General features: G+C 40.1%; 2 protein-coding genes and 1 long non-coding RNA gene across 3 annotated transcripts; 2 read left to right on the top strand and 1 right to left on the bottom strand.

Moving 5' to 3' along the window:
- Positions 1-15: 15 nt before the first annotated feature.
- LOC5518914 lies at positions 16-3,709 on the top strand. Its single transcript, XR_004290378.2, has 4 exons — positions 16-144; positions 327-345; positions 1,505-1,611; positions 2,283-3,709. It is a non-coding gene; the product is annotated as an uncharacterized LOC5518914 (long non-coding RNA).
- A 3,145-nt stretch (positions 3,710-6,854) lies between these two features.
- On the top strand, positions 6,855-18,124 carry LOC5518962 (ribokinase). Its single transcript, XM_001638785.3, has 8 exons — positions 6,855-7,015; positions 7,105-7,237; positions 13,454-13,517; positions 14,077-14,139; positions 14,335-14,499; positions 15,251-15,342; positions 15,704-15,892; positions 16,437-18,124. Exons 1-8 carry the CDS (start codon positions 6,951-6,953, stop codon positions 16,644-16,646), a joined length of 981 nt encoding a protein of 326 aa, XP_001638835.1. The 5' UTR covers positions 6,855-6,950; the 3' UTR covers positions 16,647-18,124.
- Positions 18,125-19,429: 1,305 nt separating this feature from the next.
- Positions 19,430-25,415, bottom strand: LOC5518915. The gene is made up of 6 exons (XM_048730584.1): positions 24,777-25,415; positions 23,881-24,070; positions 22,704-22,900; positions 22,298-22,457; positions 21,664-21,809; positions 19,430-19,958 (listed from the first exon to the last, which is right to left on the bottom strand). Exons 1-6 carry the CDS (start codon positions 25,286-25,288, stop codon positions 19,841-19,843), a joined length of 1,323 nt encoding a protein of 440 aa, XP_048586541.1. The 5' UTR covers positions 25,289-25,415; the 3' UTR covers positions 19,430-19,840.
- Between the last annotated feature and the right edge of the window lie 64 nt (positions 25,416-25,479).

Below are 25,479 nucleotides of genomic sequence, written 5' to 3'. Positions count from 1 at the left end.
ATCAAAACACCCGCCATCTTTGATATACCCATGATGCAAAGCGGTAAACATAGAGCCTGCGGTAGCATACAGCGGAACCGTCAACCGCCGCCATCTTGTAAAACTGCGGAAAACGTGCGGAAAAAAAGCAGACAAGAAATAAAAGTAAGATACTTGCAGCTTAATACAACAGATGTCCTTTTAGTAGTCATAAACTTCTTTTCTCCTAGCTTACTAGAGACACCAAGCGATGTACCCTTTAAGTTATGTTTATGAAAGCATTTCATACTTTTGCTACTTGAATGTTACGATGATGACTTATGCTATGTTTATTCGCTTCTTTACAGTGGCCAAGGCAAAAGCAAAGTAAGTGAGAAAAACGCATCAGTTGGCGCGATTGTATCAGCGCAACCTATAAAGGTTTCTCTTACCACATATCCAGTGTGTGTGTGTGTGTGTGTGTGTGGGGGGGGGGGGGGGGGGGGGGGGGGGGGGGTAGGAGGGTTTCAGGTAGCGGTGGATGTCTCAGACGAATCATGCAGGGTGTCCATACACTGACTGTGAAGAGTTGACAGTACCAAGGTCAGAGTACAAGGCTAAGAGTACAAAAACGCATTTAAAAACCAAAAAAATATCCGATATTCTAGGCCATGGATTTCTTGCTGAGAGTTTTCATCATAAGATGTGCTTTAGAACCAGCAAGGTTCTGAATCAGGGGCGTAGCCAGGGGGGTGGCCCAGGGGGCCCGGGCCCCCCCTTTTTATCTAAAATACAGGAGAAAATGCCTTTAAAGAGCTTTTTGGGCCCCCTCCTGTTAAAAATCCTGGCTACGCCGCTGTGAGTTTAATTGATAATTAAATGTTTGACACAGTTTGTTTGGTCTTGTGTTATGTGAAACCATAAAGTCCACACCTTTATGATTTATTCTTTCTTTGCCGAGCGCCAAATTGCTCTTTCACTGGAAATCTATGGGCTTCTACACCTTGTAGCTAGCTTCTACGACTTTTTGATTTACACACTATGAATGCAGGCTGTAGACAAAAAAAAACTGAACACTGTCGCCTCAATTAACAGAATGAAGACATGCAGCTTATACTAACTCTAAACATTTTGACCTGTTTATGTAAACACGGGCAAATAGGCCTGGATCTACACCTGTAGCACAAGCACATTTTTAAAATTATGAATAATCTTCCAAGCATGAATTGTGGTGCTGAAGCATTGCATGACAGATCCACAATGCCTTTAATACTCTTGACTCTCTCCAGTTACCCAGACCCTAATGAAATATCAGATATCCAAGAGGGGTGGGGATGGGGGAGGGGGGTAAAAATCAAATGGTTCCTTATTTTGAAAGTAGCTGGTGGATTATTGTGTTATTTAACATATCCATGATTAATTTATTTTTCATGTATAATATTTAATGTATCGTTTCCAGACTTGCTAACCCTACAGAAACCCCTTGGAACCATATGATTGCAAGTTACAGTGTTATATCTCCACCTGGGTTATTTTCTTCCAACAGAACTCTTATTGTACGTCTAGTGAGCATGGCTGGGACAGGCTATTTCTACACCATGACAAGAAATCGGCTGAAAGATAAGCTACAGCTGATGAAGTATGACCCTGTTGGTAAGTATAGCTGCAGGCTTGTCCCTAAAAAAGTTAAACGTTAGCTGAATATTTTACTTGATATTCCAGGCTCATATAACAGTAACTAATGATTTTTACTAGGTGCATGTGTGTGACCAGTTTTGGAGTTTAGTCACATGGCCTTAGCTAAATAGGTATTGCACAATTACACAGATTTCGACAGACTTGCCACATGTTTACTAGAAAAAAAAATACTATTTTCCCCGATATGCATCTAAATACACAGTGCATAGTAAAGGTATTAATCACATATTCTTATCTGGTTGCTTTTTTGTGACTAAATTTAATTTATCTGTTGCATTTTGAAAGATCACAAACTTTTGGTTACAAAACTGAGCACTGTACTTAACCAGCTCAATTTCCTTGCCAACTGGCAAAAACAAATTCCTTTGGGACAACACTTGTGCTAACATTGGGAATACCTTTGTATGCAAAAGAACTATGACAAGGTCAGGGCCATATGTAGGCAGGATTCATGCAAGGAATGGGGGCGAATATGATCAGATTTCTAGCTGAAAATAACAACTGAGGGGGTGCTGACCTGACAAAGCTTTTTTATTTTGTATTCCTAGTTTGAAATTTTTCATAATTTTTGCTAGCTGCCCTTATTTGGAGTTGTCCTAACATTTATCTTTTATCTTTCATTGCAGTTCGACAGCATGTTTTATTTACTGAGCAAAAGGTCAAAAAAGGAAAGAAGGGTTGACATATCATAAGGAGAATGAACTATATTTTTTTAAGTATGGAATGAGCTCAAGGAACAAGAACTTTGATCTAAAAGGAGAAGGATGGGATATGATATGACAAACTTAAGAAGTAAAATTTGCTGCAAGCCCCCAGGAAAGGGATAATATTGCAGAGACTCTGTCTATCAAGGAAGTGGACGCTTTACTGCCTTGACCTTAATTAGGGGAATCTACCCTGTTAACAGAGGCTTTTTCCTAGTGTTCCTCGGTTGTGCTTGTATTCACAGTTTTGGCTACTCGCGTTGAACAACGCAAAACACCTAAAAACGAATTTGCAAGGAAAGTGTTTTATTAATCCGTTGTATTGCGACCTGCGTTTTCAAAACACTATTTGTTTTTTTTTGTTCTGTCAGTAAAACCATTCCGAGCCAATCAGAGCCTCGCTTTGTGCACTTCCCTGGCTATCCTCTGGACAAAAAGATTGGCAAAAAATAATTTGACTGGCGGAACAGAAAATCCTAAAAGACAAAAACAAATCTATGCTTTGAAAATGCGGCGTCACAGTAAATACAAAGAGGAAGAAAATTTCTGCTAGCAGGGTAAGCGGAATCCCCTTAAAAAGTCGAATATGCTCATAAAAAATACTTACACCTTGTTGGATAGCAAAATGGGTGTGGGCAACGGCTATGGCAACGGCTGTGAGAAAAAGGCATGGTCACAGAGATATTATTAGCCTAAACCCTGAATACAGATTTTCTTAGGCTAAGTTCAAACGTCGTATTATCCATGAGCCGTATTCAATGCAAATGAAGAGGAAACAATCGACTCGATTCATTTGCAAGCATTTGCATTAAATACGGCTCACTGATAATACAAGGTTTGAACTTAGCCTTAGGCTTGCTAAAGAGTTACCGGTATTGCACCCGTTTTAGGAATAAGAATAGCAGAATTTTAGTAAAAGAAGGCCCTACAGAAGTGCCATCATTTGGAAAAGTTTGACTCCTTAAGTGAAAGGACAAGAGTTTGTGCAGTTTCAAAGTCAGGTCTAGATTTCCTAGTATGTTGTAAATATATTAATGTGGACCAGCCTAGATAGCATGCGAGTGCTAAGTCGGATGTTACAAGGATAATTTGAACAGTGCTAATTCTGATGTATAAAGTGTATATTTATACATGCTTTGTGGATAAGTAATGCACAGTTTTACAGTATTAAGTTCCTGTTTATTGTTGAAAACTTTGCTTGAGAGGGGGGGGGGGGGGGGGATAGACTTTATACTTGTTTTGTTGTGAGTATAAATTCCAGGGTACTTTTTTTGATAGTAGGTTTCTATGTTGTGTTTTGGGGGTCTGAAATTTTGGAATCTGTAGGACAAATAAATCACTACGCAGAATTGTTTTGTTGTTGGCCTCACCACTAGCACACTAAACGTAGAACTGATCACGCCACTTTTTATTGAAGGACATGGTTTAAATCTTTTTTTTTGTGTTTTTTTTCTCCCATGCTAAGGCAATGCTAAGCAATAGGGATTTGAAACAGGATCCAAAGGGCGTTGAGTTTTTTAAGCAGGATCATGGGAAAATGTCTGAACAGCCGAATCCCGGTCGCTGTTCGTTAAGGCCTCTCGCGTGTAATTTTTCAAAGAAGTCGTTCAAATGGAAACCCGTTTAGTAGCTCCTTTCAAAGCGTGCGATCGGTCTTCTTGTTTGCAAATTCTGAAATAAAAATGCGATATTGATAATCTGCGAGGCGCGTAGCACGTGGAAATGAAATCGCAGTTTTGGAGGTTTGGTAGAAAATCTAAAAAAAAAAATGTAGTTGCAAATCACTCCATTTTGCGTATATGAGGTCAGTGCCACTTGATGTCTTATATGACAAGCTGACCACCTAATCGATTACGCCTTTAGCATTAAGTAAATAGATAGGAATAGCCATAGGCTTATAAGAGGAACAAATGTTACTAGGGAAGAAGAGTTAAAGCACTAAATCTTCGTATGGAGGTGTGACTTGGTAACTTATTAAGGTTAGAGTATCTTTGCTATGGAAACGTCTGCATGAATTTTAGTCAACATAAATGTTAAAAAAAAATAAGGAACTCCTAAAAAGTCAATTTACCAACATAATATACCATTTCAAAATATTTTCTATTTACAAGTGTCATACAAGTAAAATTTGGTTGTTGTAAAACTCAGGAAACGAATCCCACCCTCTTGAAGAGCCGTAGCAGGGGTGGGGCATTGGGGGCATGTACCCCTCAATATTTGTAAAAATAATAAGGAAATGACCAGTAGGGGCGTGGCTGTGCCCCCCAATATATCTCTTAAGGGCTCTTATATTGTAGCCTGCGTAGCAAGCGGGGAAGATGAGAAATAGACTGGAAAGATGAGGAATAGGCTCCGTGCGCATTAGGAGAAGGATGGAGCGAGTGCGCGTGCCTTGTATAATAGATAATAAAAAATATGTCCCAAAGAAAAGTATTAAAAAGAAAGTAGTTAAATGTAGTAGTTAAAGAAAGGCACACTTACATGAGTCCTTGTTAGCACAGCTTTATTTCCTTTTGTATGTGTTTCCAGGCCCGTACCCAGGATTTTTCCCGGAGGGGGGGGGGGGGGTGCGCAATCTGGAAAAGTGGACCTATTTTTTCCGGGGGGGGGGGGGGAGTTCTCTGATAAAAATCTGACCACCCCTGAAAGAATAAAGAGGGATTTTTTTTATGCCTTTGCAGTATCTCCACGGGACGGGACGTCTATTGACGGATGTGGCTACATACCAGAGTGATCTAGCTTATGCTTTATAGTTTTTTTCTTCAAATAGCACGTCTATTGAGAACCGAAAGTGGCCTTCGGCCGTTGTGGTGGTGGGGGGGGGGGTGCGTTCGCACTCCCTGCACCCCCCTGGGTACGGGCCTGGTTTCGTCCCCTTGTAGGAAGACCCTCTACAATAACCTGAACTCCCCTCTGTGCGTATGGGGTTGCCATGCCCCTCATTTATCTCTGAAGGGTTTTTTTAGCCCCTGCTCTAGTAAAATCTGGTTCCTCGCTTGAAATCAATGTGCGACATGACAGTATCTTTTCTCAGAAAGTTTCCCCTGCGCCAATATCCATTGCATTCTAGTGTCTGGGGTAGGCGATTTTTTTTGTCTGCTCGAGATTTTTTCTCCTCAGGTTTGCACGAATTACCGTGCTTGCTGCACAAAGCGTTGTTTCCTTGCGCATCAATAAATGGCAGTCGTTTTTTTTCTAAATGGCCGTAAAAGATCCTAGGGCGAACGCGCGGGAAACATGTCATTGGCCTTTCAAAAAGGCGGTCTGCAAAATCATAGTAAACCCGAATAATTCCTGCAAGTTTACTTGGAATTTCATAACGTACATTAGGGCGACAAAAAAGTGAAAAATGATTGAAGAGGACTTCCAAATATGTAATATCCTAAAGAATTGACTGGGCGAGCTAGAGTAACGACAGTTTTCAAACCAAGATTGCTTTCACCTTCCCCATTACTTTTAACGTCTCTTTGCGACGCGATCATGAAACGCAGGCCTGGTGTCAAAATTGTAAACAAGATGGCGAAGTTTGTTTTGATCCTCGGTTTCAACCGCGCATCGCAAAGAGTTGTGGGAAGTGGGGAAGGTGAATTGATAAAAGATATATCGGGTTTTTTTTTGCTCCCTACCCCCACCCTCATCACTTTTTGCTGGTCCGTCCTAAGTTGAGGGAGCCTCTCCTCCCTGTCTAGAATCGCTCTACAAGCAGTTGTCATAATTTTGCGGTGGATGAAAAATAAATGGTGATAAATTGGGGATTAGACACTTGGTGATGAAGAGTGAATAGGGGGAACTACGACCGAACGCCACCGAATACAAATCATTAAGCCTTAAAGCAATAGATTTCATGTTCATGGATAGTAACTTTGTTTTTCAACACACTAACCTGAGTGCGATGATTATTAGGTTAGGTCAACTACGGATCACATGAATCTCAGTGACCTCTCTGCTAACAGTCACTTGCAATGGGGTGCCAAATAGTTTTGCACATTGAGACATGATTGTGACAGTTTTATGATAAAGAATACAGTATCGTTAAAAGGTTAGCGCATCTTAGTATAAAAATGTGGCGGAGGAACTGTTAAAAGGAATATTTTCACTTTCATACTTTGCGCAAAACGATCCTGAATACGAAAGGAAATTTGTTCATCAAACAAAACATTTTGAAAGCGTGTACTATTTTTCTTCATAGCTTGAAAACGGAAAAATAAAGATGAAAGCCTTATTGGCATTCGTCATTGTACACTTATATGAGTTGTAGAGTACAAAAGAGTAGAGTGCAATAGATCGCAAGATTTCCCTTATTTCTGTTTGCTATCTTCTTCTATATTAGATTATGCACGATGGCATTTAAGTGAAGAGGAAGTAGCGCGCATATCACGGTGTATTCTACATTATGTCCGCCTTATCTCTCCCGTAATACGGACCGCTAAAATGTGATTAGGGGTGGTCTGAGCCGGCGGCTGGTCAGCGGTAATTGCTTGGTCTCATTTCCGGTTGACGGGCGATCACGGGTGCGAGCGATCGAGGGGTTTCATTCGGACCATTTGCTAACACAAGTCTCCTCTAGCTGCTAGGCACTGCTAGCTGAATATGGCGGGACATAAAGGCCACTTCGACGTCGTTGTCGTTGGCTCTTGTATGACTGATTTAGTCAGGTAAGCGTTTCTATTCAACGTGATTCCGTTCCATAAAACAGTTGTGCAGCCCCGATCGTGAATCTCTCTCGGACCGTCTTCTGTTACAGCTACGTTCCGCGTCTTCCCAAAGCTGGCGAAACCATTCACGGATCAAAGTTTAGTATGGGCTTCGGCGGTAAAGGAGCCAACCAGTGTGTGATGGCTTCAAGGCTAGGGGCAAAGTCTGCAATGGTAGCTAAGGTGCGTTGTGTTTTCAAAGAGCAGCTTTACGCTTGTAGTGCTGAATACGTGAGACAGTTTGAAGTAATCCGTAGCTATTTTACTAGTTATCATAATCGTTTGAGCGGCTGCGAAACCCAGAGCCTAATCGCTGATTTCAAGCCGTCGAATCTGTCGGTGAAGTTCGCAGATTTCTAACCGGGAGAGGGCTAATTTAGTGCTTTTTCCGGTGACACGAAGGCACAGTAAAAAACAGCGATCCTATAAAACCCTATTGCAAATATTAGAACAGACTACACAAAGCAGCGAGGAAGCTTACCACGTTAGTTTAGCATTAGATTCTATAAAGAATTGTAATACATATCTCTAATTTCGAACTCGAGAATCTCCGCGGCGCACTTTCGCTGCTCGAGTGTGATTTCCACATAATTTCATGATTTAAGGACTATTGTCCTTTTGGACAATTTCAAGGCCCTCAGATGGAATCTTCGGGTAATTTTTGAGGTCAGTGAATCACTGACAGATCTCTCTAACAAAACTACATGGCCAAAATTCCGTCCCTCGGGCCGCGTTTATGAAATAACTGACAAGGCAGGTAAAAGCGCCCGAATATCCCCAAAAGAGCTGTCATTTAGTAAATAGTCCCTGATTGCTTTCAAACTCGCGCGTTCAACTACGAAAGGGAAAATGAAAACATTCGATTCCCGCGAACATCATTTGAGAGTTTATTTGTAGCGCGTTGCCGAATATATGTTTTTTCCCCGCGCAACAAAATCCTTGTGTAATTTTGACTTTGTGATTTGTAACTACTTTTGTTCTTTCTAAGCCCGCAGAGCTGTTTTGCTGTAAACAAGAGTTTAATTTATACATTTCGTTAGTCCAAACTTTGACTGCATGTCTAATTGTTTCTTAATTATTTGGTAAAATACCATGAATTATACAGATCATAGATAAGACCTAAGGATTTTATTCACTCCGCGCTGCCATTCATAAGTATATATACTACGTCCGTTTACCCCATAGTTTGGCGAGCGCCTTAGCTTTGTACATCCATTATACCATTAGTTCTCGACTGTTGATGGAAGTCACATTATAGGCAACATTCCATAAAATGTTGTTATTGACTTTAAACACCAAATAAACAACAGTTATTTGTGCAGGGTTTGGTAGCGTCTTGTATATATTGCCAGACGATTTCCTAATGTGTGAGAACGGAGACCAGCTGTAGTGAGATAGTCTGTCTGATAAATAGAGGCTGCAAGAAAGCCTATTGAAATATTCATTTTGGTATTACTACCGCTCAATTTTGCTTAAATCTGTTATCCCAGAAAATTACATGCCTACTATAGGTAATAATAACAGGCTTAAAAGAAATATTCTATCCGTCTGTCATTTAACTATACTTAGTGAAAAAATTTTCTTATTTGTACATTTTGTTGGTTTTCGTTAGTGCTTCATCTTTTGTACAGTATTTTGTTTATATCTAATGAACAGCTCTATGCATACATTATGATAAATGATTTTCAAAATACAACCCCGAGGCAAAATCATTGAAAAAAGAAAATAAAATCATTGTGGACCAATAAAAGCTTTTAAAAAAGTCTACCATTTTTGGCATGACCTTTCATATTTGTTGATCTTAATCTGTAAAAAGTGATTACCACTTTTGCACTACCAAAATTTGGGTGGTCATTAATATAGAAATTGTTTCTTACTCACTTTTTAATATTCATCGTCTAACTTAAAGTGCATAAGTAATATTATTGACTGGTGTGCTAAGGTTGTGGTAGCTTATACTATTAGACTATTTGTGATTGTCTTGTAGTAGAAGACGCTATTTAAGGTATCTCCCTCTGTGATTTTGCCCTTTAGGCGATTTTTTCTCTCCAGGTTGTATTGTGTTGTAGACTTTTTTTTTCCATTAACCCCTGAAGCTTCTGGTCATGGGTTCGATGACAGCTTAGAGTGTATTGTTCTTCAATTAAAAGATATTTGATTTTGCATGGACTATTAGTCAAAACCTCCACACAAGAGAGAAAAAAAAACTCTTTGATTTCTTCTGCAAAAGATAAAACTCTGTTTGATAGATTTTAAAAGAATTTTTTGTGATAATTTTGTTTTTAATTGCCTTCTAAAAAATGTACCATAATTACTTTATGATTGATATTCTTATTACAGCGAAATTTATAAAACATATTATGCTAGTGTTAGTGTTAAAGACTTACTATATTCCGGTATTTACCCATTGGCAAATTTTTAAATTTTTTTTAGAAAAAGCGTCTGCAAAAAAGTTATAAAGCTGTCAGATTTTGTACTTTTAGAATGATTGATAGAATGGTCATTTGTTGTCATTATTCAAGCTGTTGATTTCATCTTCCACTTAACTTCTGGGTCATATATTATGCTCTTTTAATACATACCAAAACAACCACAATGCAAAATAATATTTATTTCATCCTCTGTTGTACAAGATAATATATTTTGTAAAAAAAATATAGGACTGATATACCCTTTAAGTTTAATATTTCTTTGTTTATTATTTCATTTTGTTAATTTCCCTTTTGCTAATAATCGTTTTCAATTATACAAAAGAAATTGTTAAGACCATAGCTTTTCAAAACCAGGTAATTATGGAGCTAGAGTCAATGGAATTTCTAGAATAATGGGATAAATATTATTCATTGCTTATGTTTGCCCTTTGATTAAACTTGGAATGGACTAAGCTTTAAGCTAAATAGAAAAGGCTTCCACAATCCTTACAAAATTAAATAAAACTTGTATATGTATCTCTATATGTAAAAACCAATAGCCTTGTCCTTTTCTTCTGCAGGCTTAAAAGTGTGAACAATTCTATGTCTTTTTCTTTAATAGGCTATCAATATTGAAATCAATCAATGCACTCTCCTCGGTTCCCCAAGTCCTTGCTATGACCCACCTGATTAAATACTACTCCATCTTACATAGAACCAAAGGGAATTAAAACAATAGGATATCAAGAAGTCTTAAAAAGGATGCTTAGACACTGCATTTAGACTCCTGGCTATTTTTGAGCTGAATTTACAAAAAACAGACTGAAAACAGATACCTCCCCCCCTATTCTGAGTTTTATACAGCCCGTCAAAGTCAAACACAGCTGCACCTAGTCAGCGGTATCCAAGCTTTCCAACAGTGCTTTGCGGTCCCCACTTTTAATCCCTCGTCATTGTGCTGAAGCCAGCACAAGTTGATGGTTGCTTGTATTTTTCATCAAAAATACAGCTATGAGCATATTAGGAGAGTGTCTCAGGACATCATGAAGTCTTTTGGGGCATAATTGAGTGCTTTGCTTATGGATATTTGCAAGCAAAGGTGAATTCATGATGATTTTTTCTTGTTTGGCTTTGCCCGGATGAGAAAATAATTATCTAATGAATCACCACAGCTCTCCTAAATGCTGTCTTTTCTGAAACCAAATTGATTGCAAAATTGTTTACACTGCTATTCTGGGTCTGTATGACCTGGAATTGATTTGTTTGGCTTCGGGGTGAAAAGACTTATAAAAAACCATCTGACTTTGGGGAGAGGAGTGTTGACTGGCCCTCCCCTCGTGAATTTTCCCCTGGATCTCCCAGAATGCTTTTCAATACATAAAGACATCTTCATGGTTTTACAAGCCTTCAAAGAGTGGACATTGTGTTTTGAGTCCATGGAAATGAACCTGGAGGATCAGAATAAAGGTATCTATTTGTGTCTTAAGCTGTGTTTGCTGATCTCTCTCCCTTGTGTTGTATTTTGAGCGTTTTATTGAGAGGGGTAATTCTGCTTTTCTTTCCTTGTCCAGTTTAAAATTTGTCAAAGAACCTGTGCGATTATTTGGCTTAAGAGTTGTTGCCAACACCTTGGTTAGATGCATATCTTCAAGACCATTTATCCCTTAGACTGATGCCTGAGTATCTTCATCTTGTTGTGTTTAGTTTGCATTTATGAATTTTTTGGGTTGTGGGTACTTCCCAAAGCCGGTACAGGCCAGTTGAGGGGTCAATGTGTTAACATAAGTACTATATTCATATTTTGAGAAATAATTATGAAGTTTCCAGAATATTCTTTTCATATATTTGCAATTCTAATCAAGTTCTAATATGGCTAGTAGCCGTCTTTTAACCTAATTTTTCTTTAAAGTCAATGTTATTTTTCTGGTTTTAAGTAGTCATAGCAATTTGTTATTTCATTAGTATGTAAACTTCCATTAACATTAAGAGCTTTGTAGACTAGCCTGTAAATGCACCATTATGAGTGTGATTTGTCTTTATGTTTTGACAGTAATTGCAAAGATGTCAACCTACAGATTTTCTCAGATTCAAACATTTTTTCCCTTGCCTTCTTGTTTCCCATGACTCTAGATGATGCCTGTTTTTCATTTATTCTCAACATAGCATATGCAGACATTATTCTTGACGTATACAAAGCAAACGCTCAGCATGAGTGAGAAACCAAATAGAAAATAGTAAATAATTAACTTGGTATTTATTGTTTTCTTTGTGCAATGTTTATATTAATTATTGAATGTTTCTGATGTTTTAAATACCTAGGGTCTATAAAAAAAGCCTATTCTAAAATAGCCCACACAGCAAGGAATTGGAATCATGTTCAGTCATGTTTTTAAGGCCACACACCCCTCAATTAGTATTATTGTTTTACCATGTGTGATCCCAGTTGTTTTTGGAAGAATAATATTATTTTCCTAATGAGTGCCATTAATTTAATTATAGTCTAAATAGAGTTCTATTTTTGTCTTATAAAGCATTGCTTTTTGTAAGAATGCTGTCTTTGATGTTTAAGTTTTAGATTTATATCTAACATTGTCAATATTTTTTGTCTTAAAGGCATTAAATATAGGAATCATAAAGTCATAGACAGTGTGATGGATCAAATTACTCTTAATTTTTTAATGTGACTTGTTTGTACACAGGTAGCCCATTCTCACGGCGAGTGTAGGTTCAGTAGGTTTGTATAAGCGAAAAATTGGTTGAAATAAATATTCTGAAAATAAAAAAGTAGTTTTCCAGTCTCCATCTGTATATAAAATAGACAAGGTTGCAAACTCCGACAACCGCCAAATTCCAAAGTGCTCAACAAATCCACCAATCCTTTCGAAATCCAGATACTGTATTCTTGATAGCGACGCTCGATGGGCCGTTCGTGGATAAAAAGACTATACACGCCATGCCAAATTCTACCAGCCTGGGTAGGGTGCTTCGCATCGGTTTGACCTTGCCTTGTCAAGCGGCGCGATGGACGAAAAACCTGTTAGGGATTTGCTAAAAAAAATCATTCCAATCCCCCAAAAAATTAGATGAAAAAAAATATACATGTTATCTTATTGTAAGATATACGGTACCGAGGTTGTCCAATGCATTTATAGATAGAATTGATTGCAAACAAGGAAAGACAAATGAACAAGCAAATTAATAAATGGATGAATGATAGATAGACAGATTTTATTTCGGTATTTTCTATAAGTTGGGGTGGAAATTAGGTTTGGAAGGATGTTGGAAAAGACTAGGAGATACAAGGCAAGGTCAAACTGATGGGAAGCACCCTACCCCGGCTGGTAGAATTTGGCATGGCGTGTATTGTCTTTTTATCCACGAAAGGCCCATCGAGCATTGCTATCATGAATATTTTCAAATCGAAAAGAAAGATTCTAGCTGCTCAAACGCTGAAACGTGGACGAATAGATGATTAAAAGGTATGGTTGGAAAGATAAATATGTGTGCTATGATCCTGCGATGTTTATTTTTTCGTGCGAGTCTGGATTTCGAAAGGATCGGTGGATTTGTTGAGCACTTTGGAATTCGGCGGTTGTCGGAGTATGCAACCTTTCAAATCAGCATATTTATTTCAACGAGATTTGTTCGCTCATACAAACTCTGTAATAAACCTACACTTGCCTTGAGCCTGGGCTACCTGTGGTTTGTATAGTCAACTATAATGTCAAATACTGGCAAAGAATGGTTTCCTACAATACTGGAATACAAAAAACAGCTGAAACCAGCGCTCATTTTATAATACTCTTGTTAAATTATGTGGAGAATCAGCTTTGCTTCTTATATTTAAGAAACAACCCTGCTGTCTGCGTTCCTTCCATAACTACTGAAAGCTTTCCCATGTGGAATTAAACCACAAGAATAATAAACATCTTAAAAAGAAGAACATGATTTAATTGTGTATTTTAGATTTTTTTTTTTTTTATAACAGGTTGGAGATGACTCATTTGGACACAGTACTATAGAGAACTTCAAACAAAACAAAGTGAATGTTGGTAAGAACCATTCAAGATCCTGAGTTAGACTTGTCAAGCGACAGATGCCTGAAATTGCAGCAAAAACATAATATATGTTATAATATATGTAATAATATATTTATACAATTCATGAGCAAACTAAATCTGCTTGAAATTCAACCCATCCTACTAGAAATGACGAGAGCCTAAGAATATGTATGAATATATTTCAAAATGATAAGAGTTTCCAATATTCAAAATAAGACCAAAACAACAATGCCACACAAGTGGGACCCTACACAACAAGTGGAAGTCTTTAGATATGTAATTCATGTCAATTGTATATTCTTCTATGTGTAATAATTTAGCAGATCTATGTACAGGGAGTGTTAAGGTGTTCAAACGCCCTTATTCCCCTTCAAAAAATGATTCACATTTTGTACAGTACTCCCATAAATAAAGTAGTATAGTAGTATAGTATAGTAGTATAGTAGTATACAACATTTTCTTCTAGCCCTGTGAAGGAAGAAATTAAAGTCTTTGGGATTCTTTTTCTTTTTTTCTTTTTTTTTTTTCAAGTGATGTGTTTTTTTTCCAGATCATGTCACCTTAACCAAGAAAGCATTTACTGGTGTAGCTCCAATTTCAGTTAACAATGGAGGTAGAATTCATTTTGTGTATTATTTTGGTACCTTTTTAAATTCAGATATTTTATTGAATGCAAATAATATATTTAGTATAACATGGTAACATTTTAAAGCATGCATAACTATTTTTTATTTTAGAGTTGTGAAGCTTATAAAAGTAAATTTACAATTTGAAGATAGTGGTTAACAGTGATGTATTTGATTCAAAGGTGAAAATTCTATAACAATAGTAAGTGGAGCAAATGAGTACCTTGATGAAGATGATATCAAGCGAGCAAGATCCATGATTGTGTCGGCATCAGTCGTTGTTTGTCAACTAGAAATTCAACCAGATATTACTCAACTTGCTTTGGCTCTTGCAAGGAATGCTAATGGTAAGCATTGCATGTACTTTTATCCCAAGGAACTTAGGGGCACTATTGGTTTCTGAGGATTATTTTCTGTTATGTTATTATTTTTCAATAATACAAAAAAAAAAGAAATATTTTTTAAAGGTGTAATATGTCCCGTGACCACCAAGTATTCAACCTATTTCTTGTCTTTGAATAGTGCGTAGTCTATCATACCAATGTTACCAATCCAGTCCCTTGCTCTGTGCAGTCAAATTGCTTGATGGGACAGTGAAAACATGAAAGCCAATGATTGGTTTAGATAGTTGATTAACTACATGCTGTTCCCAAACAAGACAAGGATTTAGGGTTGAAATTAAAATGCAAAATCATTGAGAAAAAACAGTGCCTTTTGAAAAATCTATGATCAATTTTACAGACTCCACTAAAATTTGTTTTAATGGAAACACCACACAAGACTACTGACATAAACTGTGGCTTTTCAAAGAAACCAAAACCAAAACAAATAGTTTTTTTTATGATACAAGATGTTTGGTTGCAATGAAGAAAAACTGCTTGAAATTATGTTAGAATAATTAGTTTGGTCATCTTCCACACGGAAGTATCTTATTGGGGGGGGGGGGGGGGGCTCCCTTATGTTTTTGCTCACATCACTTACTACTGTTATGTATGCCTTAGCCCTTTGATAGCAGGAATGCATAATTCCTGATGCTTTTGATAGAACCAATATTGTTATTGTAATAGTAAACTAATTATTATCTTTGATATTCTGCAGTCACCACTGTATTCAATCCTGCCCCGGCGTCAGCGTGGCTAGACACTCAGTTCTACAGACTTAGTGATGTATTTTGTGCAAATGAGAGTGAGGTGAGTTACCCTATGAAATTCCTGGTGCTGGTATCATTTTTCGTCTGCAAACACTCAATACAGTACTGGAACCAAAAGTTGGGAGTAAGTACACAGCTGCTTTGTCTCCTATTATCTTTGTTCTACAAAGGAGTTCTTTTGTCTCTATTCTTTTCGTTCTTTGTGTCGAGGTGCGGATATTGTTCATTTGCCCAATCAAATTGCAGCTTTTATGATCTGCCTACTGACTCAAAGTTGGATGGTTTTTGTGTATTCGCAAACTGTCAAGGTCTTTTGCCTGTCAAATATGTATGTTACCGACACTGTAACTGGCCTACCAGTCTATTCAAAAGATGACGCTTATGTTCTCTTTCCCCTGTAGGCTGAACTATTAACTGGCCTGCCAGTCAAATCAATAGATGACGCTGAGAAAGCAGTGGTGATGTTGTTAGAGCGTGGAGCAGGAAGGGTGATCATCACTTTAGGTGCTAAAGGGTCTGTTATTGGATCCCAGCAAAACCCCATGCCTCTTCACATCCCGGTGACACCATCAGAAGCAGTGGATACAACGGTAAGATTTGAGTGATCTAGAGTTTATTAGGAGTAACAAGATGCCATCAAACAGGTGGATAGAGAGGTTAAATGATTGACAGACAGACTGACAGATTTGAAACAGAATGGTCATATATAGACAAATCTAGCGACACCAACATGACGTACAAAGACAAAGACAAGAGACATTTTATTGACACATAAAGAGACAGGCATATCAGCAATATATAGAGGTACTTTAAATGAATTTGATATATATTAACGGATTCCCATGTCTTTCAATACAAACTTGTAAGCTTAGGGGGGCCTGCATTAGATATTCTAGGCATTCTTTAGATAGTGGGCGTTTATTAGATTATTTTTGGTATATAGCGATAAAGCTAGACAAACAATACGCCTGCACAGAGAATATATCGGGATCTAGAGCGACGTATATGGGCACATCAGAGACATACAAAGACCAAGACAGACATTAAAGAGACATCCAGATGTAGACATTATAGATATATCAAGAGACACAATGCAGACATTTATAGAAAGAGTTTTTTTTCATTATATCCTAGGGAGCTGGAGATGCGTTTATTGGGGCATTGGCATTTTACCTGGCCAAGTTCAAAAACTTATCGTTCAAGGAAATGGTCATACGTGCTAGCGAAGTCGCCAGAATGACAGTTTTCAAAGAAGGAACCCAGACGAGTTTTCCGTTCAAAGAGACCATTCCCTCGTCATTTTTCGCCCAATCTTCCAGTGGAGACCGGAAAACCATTAGATGAAGGCAAACGCACAATAGGTTGCCTCAGGAATCATGAAGTCGATCGATTGAGGTTGTTCTCTAGAAGCATTAGCAAGACCGCATGAATTGGACTTGCTTTAAAAAAGGTAGACCCTCTATTTTCAAATCATAGTGAATTTTGGAATGTCGTATTCAATTTTAAATCTTATCCACTGAGAGCTAGAGATCGCTGAGCGATTGAAGACTTTCTGGATGAAAAGAAAAAGCGACTCACAACTTAATTATTTTTATCGAGAAACCAAAGACAGTCACCAAGTCAAATGTGATGTATTTATTTTAGGTAACGAATTGATGATGAAATCCAGAGTCGCACGCCATAAAAATGACAGAAACAAATATAAGCATCTATTTCGTTGCCGTGCTTAATTCGTCGCATTTCTCCTGAACATTAAAGGGGCAGTGTCATGGTCTATTATCATAATTATGTTATATTGACATGAGTACCAGAAACTATTCCTCGGCTTCAAGTTTCAGAAATTTGAGCAAATAAATGAGTTTTTAACTCCACATAACGACATTGAAAACATTTTAGCTTTCATATTATGTACTCTTTTTTGTGAATTTCAAAATGAGAGGTAGCCAGTGTAGCTGTCAGTTTTGTTGTTCCGAGCAAACAAAACTGCTCCAAGACCCAACAAAACCGCCACCTCACAGGATAGCTTGCCAGCATTACCATACTGCAGTAAGCCGTGTGAGGCCACGGTATCAGTTCTGGGTTCTGTTTTCACGAGGCCTGAGCTCACCCTCGGCCACGAGGACCATGGCACCTCCCCTTTAAAGTGTTTAATAGGGTTCCGGTATAACCTAAAATCATGCATTTTATGAGGCAGCGTGACAACACTGTACAAACTGCTCGTTTTATTCGTTTTATATTGTTATAATTTGTGAATTACGCTTCACAGTACACTTTAGATTGAAGCACTCACAAACCTTTTGTCAGCCTTGCTTTGCATGGGATGATATAGACACAACATTTTTTGCAAACAATTTAAAATCTCAATTTCTGTATTATTATAGCATAGCATATATAAATATATAAATATATATATATTCATTGGGTCACTCGACCATTATTGAATGACAGGAGGAAGACAGACGTATTCCAGGTGATTGGAATTTTGTGGAATTTAGGCGCGAGAGCGAGGCTTTGGTACGGTGACGTTTGTTAACATCTGCCTTTCAACTGTGTTCAACCCTGCCATAGCCTCGGTCTCGCGTTCAAATACAACAGGACCCCCATTCTCTGAAAAGCCGTCAATTGGCAGGTCCTCTGTAGTTGGAAGCATTTTCATGTACGGTTTATTATAAATAGTTGCTTTTACTGTGTTATTTTAGGTCTTATTATTGTATATTTGAATTGTCAGGTGGAATGAGCTTGTATATAAGTGTAGTAGGGATTTATGACATATTCTTGTGTGTACGGCTCTCATTAGTAAAATCGATTCGCTCAAGTGTGAATGACGCCTTGCTGAGCTTTCCTTTGCGAAGCTACGCTTTCTGTTTACTGTTTTTTGTGTGCTGGTTTTCATATTTTCCGTATATTCCAGGGTCAATACATTAGGGCTAAATGTTCAATTATCACCCGATTCCGGATCAAGGCATTCTAGTCCCTGGCATTCTAATCGGGATTCCTTTGTTAGGGCGGCAAGAGGGGTCTGTGCTCGAAAGCGTCCATTACGGCGGGAAAAACAAAAGAGCATATGGGAATGACCCTGAGAAAAAGGAATTTATTTGAGAAGACCAATTATCTAAGAACCAGCCCTGAGGGTTGCTTGTATACGGGGTGTTGGTATTAGACACTTATAAATGTGCGGAAAGGATTTGTACAAATATAATTGCATATCATGAATTCAAGGGGGTTTTTACTTTACTAATGTCATTATATTTACTACTCCCTCATAACAAACTAATTAAAAGCCACTGCTCCATGAACGATAAAAAATGTCGATCAACCACTCTATTTATACTGTTTACTTTAAAAATACAACTATCTATTGTGTAGTTCCAGAAAATATCCATAATCTCCCCATTGAGGGGGTTCAGAGGCATGACCCTCCCCCCACCCCTCTGGAATTTCCATTTTGGGTGCCCCCTTCCCCCTCCTCCCCACCCCTCCGGATTTTCCAGATATAGTTCTCGGTACCCCCCACCCCCCTCTGAAAAATTTGATTTCACAAAAATGTGACGCAAATCCATGACGGACTTGATCAGAAAAGCGTTACGAATAATTAACCCGTCTTATTAAGTGAAAAAAGCCCCTCAAAAGATTCAGTCAGTTTTTTTATTTGATTTACAAAATAATAATAATAATAAAATGTGTGCATTTGTATAGCACTTATTTGTATAGCTCTAAGCGCTTTACATGCTAGGATATCTTTTCCTCAATAACAGACGATCATAAGTGTGTGTTAGTAATGTAAGTTTGCGTCCTCAGCGGTTCTTTTATGTTCCTCCGGTTCAGATTAGTGGTGTAGTATTGGAGAGACGGCACCTACGGTTTAAACGTCCTTATCCGAGAAGACGCCGAATATCCAACTGTTTATTGCAGATTTTACTGTCTAATAGTCTAACAAAGAATACATCGGCCTTTATTATTTACAGACGGGGGGACTCAGATTATTCGGTTCTGAAGACTCGCGTTTCTCACGAACAAGACCCTCCGGATTTTTAGCTCCGGACGATTACCTCCCCCCCCCCCCCCCAACACACACACACACCTCCTGGAAATTCCTGGGCGTTTGCCCCCCCCCCCCCCCCCCCCCCCCACTTCACCCGGAAATTCCAATCCCCTCAATGAGGGGGGGATGGATATTTTCTGGAAATACACATTTGCAAGAAACTTTGAACTTCAATGCTTGCTAACACTATCTGATTGATAGCTTCTCAGTTACTCACTTGAATTTGCTGGTGGAAATGGATTCTTTGTGTGACTTGGAGTTGAGTAGGGGTATGTAAAATGTTTTCATTCGCGCCCAATTTTAAACTAGTTCCTTACTAAATACAGATAGTTGGATAGTAGCAGGTACGGAAAAGAGGGTTCGTTTTGTTTCTTGCAGTCCTGGCGAATCCGTTCGGTTTATACAGGTGCAGATGAGAGGGTCCATTTCGTTAGCCCCTAATCCCCAGTTCCACCGGTCAGCGTATTCAAGTTCATGCAGGTCTGTTTGTACAGTGCTATGTGCGAATGAGAGGGTCAGTTTCGTTAGCCCGTAGTCCTGGTGAATCCGGTCGGTATTCATAGGGCGGATCGACCGCTTCACGAACTCTCAACTCGCGTTCAACCTCAGGTGATCTAGAAAGAGGAAAGGCAAAAAATTTGAGGGACACCATGAATACGTTGCAATTGAGTAAAACGCGGGGGAAATTTTTTAATACGAAAACATAATCACGATTATTATACCACAGAAATACCAGACTAGCCTCCTCCGCAGGCATCTCAAAGAAAGAAAAAGAAAAAAAAAAAGGATTGGTAAGTGACAAACCGGAAACGCTACTTCTCCTTAGTCTCCTCCTCCACAATTTCGCCACAGGTAACCCATTCTTTCCGTCCTTTTCATTATGAGTTGCCTCATAATACCAGAATGTGAACTTTAGAAGCACACTAGCATACACACATTGGCACCAGTCGGGCCAAGACGGGACGCTAGCACAGTCTATTACCCGTGCAGTTCGGCAACCATGGACAGCTGTTTCGTCCTTATTAGGACTCGTCAGCATGGCATAGCCGGTTTGCCTCAGTTAAACTTCATCGGCAAAAAAAACTGCAGGGCGACTTCGACTCGAACGAAGTGCTTTAAACCACAGCTTAGATCCATGTGGGATCTAGAGCTGCGACCGGGCTAGCGTGATGCCAATTGTGCGGATCACGCATGCGACCTTTGCTAGTCTAAAACTCCGTCGGATAGCCAAACTATCCTTGCGAGTATGTATACATAAATGTGAACTTTAGAAGCACACTAGCATACACACATTGGCACCAGTCGGGCCAAGACGGGACGCTAGCACAGTCTATTACCCGTGCAGTTCGGCAACCATGGACAGCTGTTTCGTCCTTATTAGGACTCGTCAGCATGGCATAGCCGGTTTGCCTCAGTTAAACTTCATCGGCAAAAAAAACTGCAGGGCGACTTCGACTCGAACGAAGTGCTTTAAACCACAGCTTAGATCCATGTGGGATCTAGAGCTGCGACCGGGCTAGCGTGATGCCAATTGTGCGGATCACGCATGCGACCTTTGCTAGTCTAAAACTCCGTCGGATAGCCAAACTATCCTTGCGAGTATGTATACATAAATGTGAACTTTAGAAGCACACTAGCATACACACATTGGCACCAGTCGGGCCAAGACGGGACGCTAGCACAGTCTATTACCCGTGCAGTTCGGCAACCATGGACAGCTGTTTCGTCCTTATTAGGACTCGTCAGCATGGCATAGCCGGTTTGCCTCAGTTAAACTTCATCGGCAAAAAAAACTGCAGGGCGACTTCGACTCGAACGAAGTGCTTTAAACCACAGCTTAGATCCATGTGGGATCTAGAGCTGCGACCGGGCTAGCGTGATGCCAATTGTGCGGATCACGCATGCGACCTTTGCTAGTCTAAAACTCCGTCGGATAGCCAAACTATCCTTGCGAGTATGTATACATAAATGTGAACTTTAGAAGCACACTAGCATACACACATTGGCACCAGTCGGGCCAAGACGGGACGCTAGCACAGTCTATTCTAAAGTTCACATAATACCAGACATTGTTTTAAATAGTGATGAGTCGGACCAGTCCCCCCTTCTTCCTTTATCCAAGTTAACATATTTGTCGGATAAGCATAATGGGGGAAGGGGGGCTGCGCGCGCATCCAGCGCCCTCCCCCCCCCCTATTTACGCGCCAGGGCCTTCAGAGCAGAGTCGGGTGTCATTTATAAGATACCCTTGATGCAACAAAAAGCCAATTGGATTCTGACCTCTTTTCGTTAGGGTGTGTACAAAAAGTTCAATCTTACCCAAAGTTGTAGAAAAATATAGCTGGAACCATGAGGCCTAGCGCGCCAAGGGCATACCAAGTGGACACGTGACCAACCGGATGCCACTTGAAAGGTGAAGAGTCAAACAGAGTCCAGAAGATAAAGCCGAGTGGAGTTACGAGAGACTGGGAACGAAAAAGAACCCATAATGTAAGCGCTGTGTTTAAACACGAGGTTCTGCTATAACAGGAAAAGCTCCTCCATCCCCCGGGCTCGATTTTGCAATTATAATCAGAATACTGCCACACTAGCAGTCACAAATTATAATTCTTCTGCAAAATTGCTTGGAAGGCCTACCAAGAAGTTGCCAAAAGATTCTCGACAAAGGCTTTAAAAATTTGCCGTCATGTTTATATCGGTAAAGTCTGTGTTACGCGCGTCGTACACAGAGAAATCAGAGCCCGCAAAACTACCTTGCCCAAGGAGACAAAAACAACAAACAAATATACACACAAACAATGCTAGAATTCCTCTAGGGGGGGGGGGGGGGGGGGGAGAGGTTCTCCAACCCCAAAACTCTTAAGTCGACCGAGAATACCATGGAAACGATATCTGCATAGACAAAAATTACCCAGACCCTTGTTTAGAAGCTAGGTCATGTGATTTGACTTACCGTTACAATAGCCAATAAGGTGGCTCCTTCTGCGTAACGTAACAAAAACCCGCCGCCGATATACGAGATCGTGTACGTGACGACGAAAACTGTTCCTCTGGTCCCAGGCACGCCGTTACAGCCCGCGCCGCCGAAAAAACATCGGAAACCAAAGCTCCAACTGGACAGAGAAGATACGGACACGCAATTTGTGAAACAGGGGGACGGGATGGAAGTGTTAGAGTAGAGAGATGGGTAGGAAGGGTTTGAGAGATATATGTTTTATATATACTGTACGGGTGAAACACATCGCTCCATGCTCAGCATCCCAGTGGTCACTGCAAGCGTGGTATAGTTTTTTAACAATCGAAGAAGAGCGCAGCATCGTCGAGCACGGAAATAACTCAAATCCAGTCCATGCACTTACTTTTTCCAAAACTGACTGATGCTGTTGGCAAAGCCATAGCTAGGTATGATGTCCACCCAGAAGAGTGCTAGCACGCAGAGTAGCTGGTACACCGACTCCCAAAACAAGAAGTACACGATGTTGATTCCCTTCCGCGACATAATGTTCTGCATTTTCAGTCCTTTCTCCTCGATGACATTCATCGCCGCGGCAGGTACCTGGGGATGGAAGGGTGGGGTTTGCTGGTTCATATTCTAAATAGCAATGAAAAGGATGAGAGAAGCTACTCTCCTTTCCAGACAATATGTTTTAGACAAAGCGTTTTGCGTGACATAGGTCAGAGCGTTTTGTGTGAAATGGGTCAGAGCGCTTTGCGTGACAAAGGTCAGAGCGCTTTGCGTGACATAGGTCATAGCGCTTCGCGTGACATAGGTCAGAGCGCCTTGCGTGACATAGGTCATAGCGCTTCGCGTGACATAGGTCAGAGCGCCTTGCGTGTCATAGATCAGGACGTTTTGCGTGACATAGGTTAGAGCGCTTCGCGTGACATAGGTCAGAGCGCTAGGCGCGGATCCAGGATCTCCTCCCTTGATCTTTTGTTGCACCCCCTTTCCCAGTTTCCGCTCCGCACATAACACTAACGCCCATGGGTCCTTGCCCCCCTCTTTTTGTGCCTCGCTTTCCGTGTAGTTTCGTATGTACCCTACGCTCATGGATCTCCTAGGATGCTCTTTGCTTTCCATGACTATGATACTTATAAAAAAATCTTATGCTTTTGTTTAATACACTGGGTGTCAGAAGTTCCTGCGCTGTCGGGCAATCAAAAGCTCGACGAACGAGTGACCCGAAGAATCGAGCGATGGCTTGTTGCGGCCTAAAAAAAGGTGCATGGGCATGTCACTCGCGACAGGCCTCTGGCACCCAGGGTTAAAGCCGAATTGTCACCAGTTTACTTCCGGAGGTCCGACGGAAACCTCAACCATTAAAAGACAAAAGAATCTTTTAGAATCCGAGATATTTAACACGCCATCCGCTCTAAATTATCAATCACATCCTCAAAGAAACTTCCAATAGACACACTGCTTTCAATATTTTGAAATATTTTTCGCGTTTTCCGTTAAAAACCATCGGATATTGTTAGGTAATCGACCGAAAGTAAACTGGTGACAATGCGGCTTTAATAGAGTATCTCACTTACGAATCCGAGCATAAAACAGATCGGCCATAGGACGCCCGCTAGGCCGCTCGCCCCCTCTCCAGCCCCCTTGGGACTGGGGTCGAGCTGCTTCGGGAAAATGGAGGGCAAGAGACAGATGAACAGAGCCAAGAGAACCAGCATTCCGCAAACAAACTTGAGTATCGTGGGCTTCTTTCTCAACACGAAAAACCTGCAAGCCAAAAGTGATAACTTTTAAGCGCCATGTCATCTAACGTGTAGAGAGGGCGAATAGGCACTTTGTCTTAGAATCGGGGTCCTTCCGGGTCTATGTTGGGGGAGGGGTGGGGGGGTGAAGGGTCTGCAAGTCGGTAGTCAGTTAAATTAGGATTATGGGTCGGAAAATCTAAGTTTGTATTCGCTTTAGTACCAGATTTCATTAGATTAAACATTATTGATAATTGATAAGTAATAATAAGTTGATGCAACAGGAAATGCTGAAATGGCTGGACTAATGTAGATTGATAATGAAAGTAAATAACTAAAATACGGACAGCCACAAAATACCGGTAAATCGTTTGTCGCTAGTCTTTTCCTAGCTTTTTTTTTCATGTTTTGTCGGTAGTCGGTTACTTCATAGGCCGTTTGTCGCTCGTCGGTTAACCCCATCCAGACCCTTAATAGAAACGCTCGGAATATGCACTCAACTGTATGCCTTTCAGCACATACGAAAGGGCCTGATGAATGACTAAACAAACTAAACTGTAGCTCTAAGATTGCAAAATTGAAGCACGGAGGGCAAATGGCAAATGAATGAACACTCAATTTTTAAGGGCTATAGTCATTGTATAGGCCTTAACCAAACAATATAGAATCGAACGGTGAAAGGCAAGGGTGAACTGTACATATACACAGGCGCGCAACTAAGGCGCTCATACCTTAGAACAATGGTCAGGGGGATGATGAAGTTCCCTAGAATAGCTTGTAGGTAAGGTGCAGTACGACTTGGTGGACTCGCAAACACCACCAAAGAACCATTCAACGCATCGCACAGACCCACACCAAACAAAATGGTATGCGGGAACATCCGCTCTGTTTCGCCTATCATCCCAGGTTTAGCGAATCTCATCACCAAAATTGCGATCCCGAAAATCACCACAAAGCACATGCTAGCGAAAGATACAACGAAATACGCGTCCATCTCTCCGGTTGTATCAGTTGCATGCAGTGTTGTGTGATTTCCGCTAGGTGTACTGAACTCCTTGGTTGCTACTAGCCACAAAGGGAGAGAAACGTTCTGCCCAACTTGACCTGCTACTGCTAGGAAGGCAAACAGAATGTTCGCCCAGTACAGGGGGACCTCGCACAGCCCGAAATTAAAACGCTTCTTGTTGATATATTGGATAGGGGCGTCATAATCGTAGTCTTTCGGATCCATTACTATGGCCATACCCGATTCTCCTTGTTTACTTGCGATAAGGTATTCTCAGAGCTAGGTTTATATCGGTAAGAGGTTTGTATCGGTATAGAAGGCTAACATACTGTGTTATTTCGGGGAAATTTCCTGTACGGTCTCATGATGCATCACGAGGTACCTCACGTCACGCAAGAGATAAATAAATGTCACGCTGACCGCACGAA

The sequence above is a fragment of the Nematostella vectensis genome, chromosome 7 (assembly GCF_932526225.1).
Source record: "Nematostella vectensis chromosome 7, jaNemVect1.1, whole genome shotgun sequence".
Taxonomy (NCBI): domain Eukaryota; kingdom Metazoa; phylum Cnidaria; class Anthozoa; order Actiniaria; family Edwardsiidae; genus Nematostella; species Nematostella vectensis.
Note: the sequence above shows the minus strand (reverse complement) of the source record. Positions and strands in the feature narration are given on the sequence as shown.